At 36.8% G+C, this 9,215-nt stretch overlaps 1 protein-coding gene and 1 long non-coding RNA gene across 3 annotated transcripts; both read right to left on the bottom strand.

Moving 5' to 3' along the window:
- Nucleotides 1-624: 624 nt before the first annotated feature.
- Nucleotides 625-3,791, bottom strand: LOC107662558 (cerebellin-2-like). Of its 2 annotated transcripts, XM_016452623.1 has the most exons (5): nucleotides 3,720-3,791; nucleotides 3,279-3,349; nucleotides 2,827-3,139; nucleotides 1,668-1,787; nucleotides 625-1,531 (listed from the first exon to the last, which is right to left on the bottom strand). In XM_016452623.1, the coding sequence occupies exons 3-5, from the start codon at nucleotides 3,112-3,114 to the stop codon at nucleotides 1,334-1,336; spliced, it is 606 nt and encodes a 201-aa protein (XP_016308109.1). In that variant the 5' UTR covers nucleotides 3,115-3,139; nucleotides 3,279-3,349; nucleotides 3,720-3,791; the 3' UTR covers nucleotides 625-1,333. The 2 variants fall into 2 exon arrangements, with proteins under 2 accessions (XP_016308109.1, XP_016308107.1); XM_016452621.1 differs by having other exon boundaries at nucleotides 2,827-3,349.
- A 1,355-nt stretch (nucleotides 3,792-5,146) lies between these two features.
- LOC107662562 (uncharacterized) lies at nucleotides 5,147-7,272 on the bottom strand. Its single transcript, XR_001631227.1, has 3 exons — nucleotides 7,105-7,272; nucleotides 6,220-6,309; nucleotides 5,147-5,701 (listed from the first exon to the last, which is right to left on the bottom strand). It is a non-coding gene; the product is annotated as an uncharacterized LOC107662562 (long non-coding RNA).
- Between the last annotated feature and the right edge of the window lie 1,943 nt (nucleotides 7,273-9,215).

Genomic DNA, 9,215 nt, shown 5'->3' with positions numbered 1-9,215 from the left:
TTATGTATATGCATATGTATATGTGTACATCAGAGAGAGGGCAGGCAAGCACTGTGTGTGTGTGTGTGCTCGCAGATGTATGTGCATGCATGTGGAGATATATGCATGCATAAGAGAGCACAAGACAAATTGAGAAAGATGGAAAAGCTAAAAAGACAGAGTGTGTGTATATGAAACAATCAGAGAGAGAGTGTGTGTTCATGTGTGCGTGAGTGTGTGTGTGTTTCAATGGGCCAACAGTTGTGGAAACCAAAACTAATTTAACATTACTATCGCCTTGCTTCAGTCCATTTATTCAGGTATGTATCATTATCATCAGTAACTGGAAAAGATTGTAGGTTTTATGCTAAAAAATTGCTGAACAGAGAACGATTCAAGGTTGCAAAAAATAAATAATGTATTTAGAGCAGCATACATAATTATTTATCATCCAGTCTTGAGACAAATGAGAATATTTCTTGAAGTCTTGAGTGTTGCTTCAGCACCATGGACAGCGCTGTTATATTCGCTATTGCATCGTAGTCAAGCAAAGAAAAATGCGCATGCGCAATTCATTAATACGATTTTATCATTCATTAGAAAAATAATCAAGGTTAATAATAAAAAGATTGAGTAAATATGTGTACAATACAATATTTTATTAGGCGGGACATTATATAGGGACTTTTCTTTTTCCACAACTTACATCTGTGAGCATTGTCACTGAACACTAAATCAATCAAAGCTACTTATTATCCGGAATGTAGAACACACCATAATGTAAATATGTATTTTATAAATTAGATAGATGTCTAGCAAAAAGTTTTTAAGACGTCTCAATTGGCTGATATATGATTTTTTTTTCTCATTATAATCACTGTATGGCAGGTGGCCTACATTTGGCATATTTTCAGTATGTTCTGCATCCAAACGACACATCATTGACAGCACAAAACAGGAATCTTCCATTCGTGCAAAAATGCTTTGGGGCCATAAGCACTTCCGCAGCTCCACACCACACACCTCACTGGACGGAAGCCGAATCATTAAGGCTATACAAACACAAAATAAAGCACTGATAAATACACCTAGTTCGGGATTTGAAGTTCGTCTTCGTCTTAAATATCTTGTCGTTTATATAGTGGTCCAGGTAATTGTCAGTTGCGAATTGTTTCCCATCGATAAAATCCAAACAATCGTGACTGAAAATCGCCGCGGCCAAAAAAGGCGGGAACTCCCTGTGGACGCGTCCATATGCAATTTTGCTAGATTTCAGTTTTGTTCAAAGAACTGATACTCGTTCTTCCTCGGTCACTTGGAAAATGTTACTTGCAGTAACAAGTCTGCGAGTCAGTTATAGAGGAAAGACTAAAAATCCAGAGAACGTGGAGTATTTCCATCCGCCCATTAGATTCCCTCGTTCCAACTTGAGATAGACTCGATCCTCGCGCTCCACCATCAGTAGAACTCCGTTACTCGCCGCCTCCCGCGTGACATCCTGATCTCCAGCAAAAGCAGATATGACCGGGTACTCGTTCTGCATCAGGTTAACCTGAATAACAGGACACAGCGCACTTTAGTCCTTTGAAAGCAGAGAATAGGCTTTCCACGAGGGTTCGTGAATAACGCACAGTATGAGAGGTGACTGCAATTGTATTTTGTGCAAACACATATGCTGCTCTGCTCACCTGTATGGTTTGTCTGTTGTAGACCTTGACCACATGAAAGCTGAAACTGTATATTCCTCTCCGTGGTGCGGTAAACGCACTCGCTTTTAGGTCGAAATAATTGCCAATGTTTACTAAGACCTGAAACAAAAGCAACATGACGCGTTACAAATCCGCTAGCAAATGAAAATGTGTGAATCTACATATCACATTTACTTTTAGCTCTGCAATTTTACACAGACACATGCGGATCTTCGAGCGCAGTGTGGCAAGCTGTTTTAACATTTATTCCTTACAAACAACCAGTCAATATTTTTGTTTTTAGATATATTTTTTTTACTTATTATTTTATTAGTTGAAGATAATCCAATGGTGGAATATTTTTTGTAGCCTAACTGTTCATTGGATACTAGCACCTACTCCAGTAGTGAGAAATTGTTAAATTGTTCTTTTTTTTTCTTCTTCTGGTTATTCAGTTATGAATTATGTGTTGCAGATATCAATTCATTTTCATGTATTCCAATTATTGCTAGCAGATATTTCAGTTTTGCAAGTTCTATTCATTTGGGCACTATTCTTCTTTTGTTATTTGTAACAGTTTGAATAGTTAGATACTAGTATCAGTTCAGTACAGTTGTACAAGTACATATTTGATACTTGTTTGATACTATTATTTATTTGGTAATAGAACCTATTTTAAAAAAAAAGTATCCTACTGGTTACAAAAACATGTATCGCAATAGTTTACATGTTAAAACGGCTTTCCATAAGCGCATTCCAGACCTGTCACACGTCGGGTCAGTTTTAATTACTACAGGTCGATTTTACTGACAGCGGGTCGGTTATCTAAACACGAAACGCTTGTTAATCTATACACTTGGTTAAATTTAACATTTTTGACAGTATGGGCGATAAAAATTATTTTGCAACTAAGCAATTCGTTGAAAGGTATATATTGGAGACTATTAGGCACTTCATCCATCGTATCTGACCAACACTGCATGCGTTTAATTAAATAATATTATTTACCCTGAAAAACACAACTAAACTGTTTAAAAACGTACATCGTCCAACAGAATAGAAGCATTTGTCATTTCGTGAAGTTTCTGGATGAAATTCCTGAGCACAGCCCTACATATGCAGTTCCTGTGATTACAAAGTCACCAACGGGACACCTGACCTGGTCAAAATAGATGGTCATGGATGTGTTGCTCATCTCCGAAGGTTCGTGGTTTGTCCCTCTGACGGCCGAAAAAGCCACTTTGGCGCTGCCGGAGCGCACAGATATCCCAAGCGAAGAGGTGACTCCTCCGTCAGAAGAGGGGCTGGAGTCGCACACCACCAGACACTTTCCCTCCAGAACGATGGGCTCCGTGTCATTCTGGCCCAGACAGAGCCCTATGCCACATCCCAGGAGAAAGGCGAGAGCCAGCATGGCAAAGGGTCCGGGACAGGCTGCTGGCACCATGATCGGAACACGAATCCTGTGCAAACTGATCTTAACCATCAGCCCCTTGGAGGTTTGATGTGGCTCTATCACCTGGTCCAAACTAATCTCTCTCTCTCTCTCTCTCTCTCTCTCTCTCTCTCTCTCTCTCTCTGTCTCTGTCTCTGTCTCTGTCTGTAACTCACCGTCACACACTCCTTTTATTCTCGTCTTTGCGCATCAGTTGCAGCTGCTCAGAGTATTTGCACAATGGTTCCTGAATGATAAAAAACGAGAAATCAGAACAAAATATATATTTAATAATAATAACAATAGTGCAGGAATGATAATTTCTCTTGATAATATCTCAATATGATGGTTGACGATATTAAATTGCGCAACGAGACGCAACGCCTAATCTCAACTAAAATACAAGTTCAGCTGCGTTTAACTCACAACAAGTTAACGAAAGTAAAGTTTTACAGTTACGCGCGATCTTTTCTATAGTTAATATCACTTCTATAATAATTGCATACCTTTCCGATGAAAAAATTAAATCCATAAATACCAACAGCACCATGAAATCTAGTATTTCTTTCTATGTTTTCTTTCGCCTCATTTCTACTTCATGTTGTCCATTATGTTACCTGTTAAATCCATAGTTGGTGCAACCTGTGTTCCTGCTCCTTTAGCTTGTCTTGAGAAGAAGTGAAGCGCGCACCCAATAAGAGTGGAGAAAACCATTTGCTCCTGCATCCTTTTTATCACGCCCATCACGCCCATCCCTTCTTTTCAAGTACAGTAATAATTCTGGAGCGGACGATTCTGGACAATCACGATAAATACGATAAATAAAAAAATCAGTAAATAAAAATAAATCAATAAAAAAAAGGCATTTATCAACCAATTGTTGGTGACATCTGTATTATTTTACATAGCAATAGCAAACATATAGTTTTGCATATAAGATACAGTAAGTAGAACAGCTATGCATTTGAAGCTGATAGTAATAGTTGAAGCTGCTAGTAATAGAGCTTAATACCAGAAAAATAGACATGCACTTTAGCAATATCGGTATCAAGATGGAATGCCTTCAAAGTCAGACAAAAGTCTTGTGCGCCACCCTGTGGAGAAGAAGTGCTGTGATCCTCTGTCTGACAGATGAGATCATCTCAAACCGTACTGTTTATAAAGTTTATATTTTTAAATAAACACTATGAAACATGGTTGGTCTATTACTATGGCTTGATGAACAATGGCTGGTCCTAAACTATCTATGTTGTTTTAAGGTTCCAAAGAACCTTTCAGTGAACACTTTACAGTAAGGTCCTTCAGTTAACATTGAACATCAATGAACAATACATTTGTTACAGTATTTATGAATCTTTGTTAATGTTAGTTAATAAGATTAACAAGTGATTTAGAAGAATTTTACTTTGTTGTAGTTAAATATTGTTCATGGAACCTTATTGAAAAGTGTGTTACTTAAGGATTTAACCATTGTTTCTTAGTGTGAAGAACATTAAAAAACAACAACAACTAAAGAACCATTTTCTGCTATAACCTTTTGTGAAATGGATGTTAAAAGTTTTTCATGAAGCCATATATGCCAATAAAGAACCTTTATTTTTAAGAGTGTATACAGCAGAGCAACTTCTTGTATTAACAGACATATGTTTTTAATTAAATCTTAAAAGATACTTGCAGATAATACTTATTTCCAAAAATAATAAATAAAATAAACAAATAAAAAAAATAGTTCAGTTTAATTCTTACCTTAATTGTCTAAGTAAAATCAAAGTGGTACCAGAGTTACAACCTGTGCAATACATTAGTTGCATTCTTCAATAACTTTGAACTTCATTACTGATGAAGAAAATAAAAAATAAACTCTTAAAAACAAATAAAAATGACAGAAACTACACTGACGTTAAATTGATTTAAACAAAGGTGTTATCTGAGAATCATCACAATATAACCTCATTAGGAAAAATAAAACATGCAATAAGTAATCAGTTTTGTACTTTCTACCTATTAAAAAGCTTTTCAGAGAAGCTCCGGAGCTGCTGTAAAGTGTATAAAGTGTGATTCTGGGTTTGACAGGTCTACTCAGTATGTGTTATGTCCACTGAACCCATTCTTAACCTCCCTAATTCATAGTTTCCCTCACTCTTCAAAGTTGCTAATTGGAAATATCATGCAAGACAATCGCGGCTGGCGCCTTCTAAAGAGTGAAATGGGTATACTGCTTTCATTTATAATAGAATGACTCAGTGTCTTTATTAAATTTGAAGTATAATAGGCGCTTCACAATATGGTATTCTTGTATTTTAGGATACTTGAGAGACTGCAAATAACAGCAAATACTATCCTGCCCATATTTTATTAACACATTTGCCAATATAAATAGCCAGAATAATGGTTTTAAAATAGATTCCAAGTAAACTTCACCTGCAACAGTTAGGTTAAATTAGATGAAAGATCATGCATATTCCAGTCATAGTCAACATCATCCATCCTCACAGGCTCTCCATGCACCTTTTTTGACAAGAATCGCACTGTGGGTGCAGAGTGACAGGCTCTGTGGAAGTTGACGTTGAGTATCCGAGAGCAGCGGCTGACCTAGGGCCTGCAGAAGGGTGAGTAAAAGAAAGAAAACATCAAATGTCAAGCTGGGTGGTCATCAGGACCTGTGTATCACAGGGCCCAGAGCCGTTTAAGCCCACAGAGAAGAGCTCTCCCCAACCAAGAGAAACCATACATTATTGTGAATGTTATGACTATTTCATCTGACAGGCAGCAGACCATCATCACTCTTGAGATCGCCTAGACCAGTAGTTCCCAACCCTGGTCCTGGAGGCACCCCAACACTGCACATTTTGCATGTCTTCGTTCTCTGACACACCAATTTCAGGTCTTGGAGTCTCTACTAATGAGCTGATGACCTGAATCAGGTGTGTTTGATTAAGGAGACATGCAAAACATGCAGTATTGGGGTGCCTCCAGGACCAGTGTTGGGAACCACTGGCCTAGACCACCAAAAAAAAAAACCTTCCCTTTGTTATTTTTTACTTTATTAAAATCTCATCCAATATATTTCACAAGGAATACCAATCAAAAATGAAAATTTGCTGAAAATTTACTCACCCTAAGGCAATCCAAGATTTGGATGAGATCCGGGTAAATTAGTCCTTCATCCATAATGTTGCTGTCTCCAGGGAGAAAGTTGTTTCTCGTCTGAATCAGGAGAGAAATATGCACAGATAAAGCATTGTTTACAAGCAAAAAAAAAGATTTTGATGTGAGAGGACAATAAGGGGTGGATTTTTCACTGGAGGAAGTGATATTATGGATTATGGACTCTTATGGAGCAATAGACTATTTTGGACAGAAGCATCGGTTTAAGTCAACACCTTAATGATGGATTTATTACTTACAAATATGCAGCTTTTTAAATGTTTTTTAAAGACATTATAGACTGGAGTCATGTGGATTACTTGTGGATTATTATGTTTTTAACAACTGTTTGAACTCTTATTATGACGGCACCCATTCACTGCAGTAAATTATTCAAAATCTGATTTAATGGGGGGAAAAAGACAACAAGTGAACCTGCATAAATTAGAAAAAAAACTAACTTATATACGTTGCAAGGAATAAAAAGAAAAACATATTCAGCATTTTGTTACTCTCGAATTGTTCACGTAGCATTAGCACCCCGATGCGGCTCTCAGTGTGTTCATAGATCCTAGTTTGAAAACTTCTCAATTAGGTTGTTTCAAAACGACACTTCCGCTCCTGGCCTGTTGGTGGCGGAATTTCGCCAGATAGTGACATCACCTGTTAGTAGAAGAATGTAGTTGTGGCAACAATGCTTTTTAAAAGTTTTTCTTCGGAATAACATGGTATAACTCTTCGTTGAACTGTTTAATGTCATACCTAGTGTACTAGACTGTACCCATTAAAAGAAACCAGACTTTGTGAGATGACAGTGCGCCCTGTGGATGTGCGCGTGCACACAAGTATGTTTACCTGAATTTCCAGCAGACGTTAGACGGCGACAGATTCGTCACTGCGATATTCCACCGGTCATAGATTAAAAACCATGTTTCACCAGTTGTATACATTGGTATCATGCATAATAATGCGTTTTGGTTCCACGGTGTCTGTACCTGCGTATTTTACGCTGTGTTAGGGAAGTTTACCATACTCCCATGTCACGCTCACAAACCAGGCCCAAGTTAACATAGGACAATCGTTTCAATGGATGATCAAACTCTTCAACGAACTGAAGTAAAAATGTGTTTTCTTTTCAATATTACTGTATCGCATTGTGTCTGTATTGTGTTGTCATGTGTTCTAATGAACAGATATAGATTAAGTTAAAATTAGTGGTATAGGCTACCTAAAGCAAACATGAATTGCAAAGTCCTTTATGTTTTTATTGACGAGCCTGTTCATTGATCTGTAGTTTACTATTGTTCTTAATCAAATTATTTATTTTCTGAGTGATTACATACATACATACATATATATATATGAAGAAAAAAACAGAGATGGGCTACTTTGGCTTGAGTTTGAGTGATTTTACTCTGCTGATTTTATTATCTGAGATCTCTTGCTTGTACAACCAGCTCTGGTGCCTCTGTATCCTCTTCCCTGGACATAAAGTTTCATCCTGGATTTATGACTGATCTGAAATCAACATTTTGCATTGGCTTAGAACTCTGTTTAGAACAATTCTGTATTCAGTTTCTTATAATAATATAATCAATTAAATTAACTGAATTTTTTTATATGCTTAATAGGCTAGTGTGTCTGTATACATTACATGTACATTATGCTCAGTTAGGTGCTTGAATTTAAATGTTGTGAATCTGTTGTTTTTCATTGAACATGTAGAGAACACTTTGTCTAAAGTAAATTCTAAGTTCATGACTCCTGCTTTTCATTTTACATATAGACCTACTGGTCTCTTGCCAGACTACTTGTGTTTCCAACCGTACAAATCATGTTATGAGCAGTGCAGGACTCAAAGCCAAACTCTTTAAATACTGTATGTGTGATGAACACAGGAAGGCATTTTTTCCACAATTTGTGTGAGTGAAATATGTCACATGTATGGCATGTTTACATTTTTAAGGTGACAAAGTGTTTGACAGGTGTTTATTAAAAGTGAACCATGCTGTAGGATCTTTCTTACCGACTCATAGGTTGTTTTTTCTAGTTTCCATACTGTCTTTTGTATGAAAGTCCTGTGACAATTACTCAGCAGCCACAACTTTTTCATGACAGACATAGGCAGAACATATGATACTGTGATGATGAATTATCACTAGGGCTGGGTATCGATTCAGATGTTCCAATTCGATTTGATATTCGATTTCGATTCGATTTTTGATTTAAATTCTCGATTCAATTTGACTATATGAATGAATATAGATTTAATACAAATCCTATATTTATAAAAAATGAACAGTGAACATACGTTTACAAATGGTTAATTAATAGGAAATTAAGAGCCACAAACCTGTATATTAAACTCTTTTTATTTTAGGTACACTTGGGTACAATAAAACAAAACCCAACTCTATATTTCAAATGCATACAATGAATAGACAGAATTTTGATGCAAGATGAAAAACTGATGCTGAAAATTGGACAAGTCAGAACAGTCGCATGCCTTGATCAAACAGGATCAGGTTATTTTATGTTTAAGACAAAACAAACATAAAATCTCACAGCATTAGCTGTAACATGGAGGCTGCAAGCCTATGAACGGTGTAGGAAAACTAATACTGGCTTTTGGGTGATAGTTCACCCAAAAATAAAAATTCTGTCATCATTTATGCATGTATGAATTTCTTTTCTTCTGTTGAACACAAAAGAAGATATTTTGAAGAATATGGATAACCAAACTGTTTTGGTCCCCATTGACTTCCATATATTTTTCTCCATACTATGGAAGTCAAGTCAATAGGGCCCATCAACTGTTTGGCATATAGCTTTGTTCTTGTCCACAGTATCTTTGTCATCGTGCTTGCGAAATCTAAAATGCTTCCATACCTCGGACTTTTTATGTGAAGCTGGTGTTGACGTCGGGAACGCACCTGAATCCGCCATTTTAAGCAATGAATGAATGA

Source organism: Sinocyclocheilus anshuiensis, unplaced genomic scaffold (genome assembly GCF_001515605.1).
Source record: "Sinocyclocheilus anshuiensis isolate Anshui unplaced genomic scaffold, SAMN03320099.WGS_v1.1 scaffold1197, whole genome shotgun sequence".
Taxonomy (NCBI): Eukaryota; Metazoa; Chordata; class Actinopteri; order Cypriniformes; family Cyprinidae; genus Sinocyclocheilus; species Sinocyclocheilus anshuiensis.
Note: the sequence above shows the minus strand (reverse complement) of the source record. Positions and strands in the feature narration are given on the sequence as shown.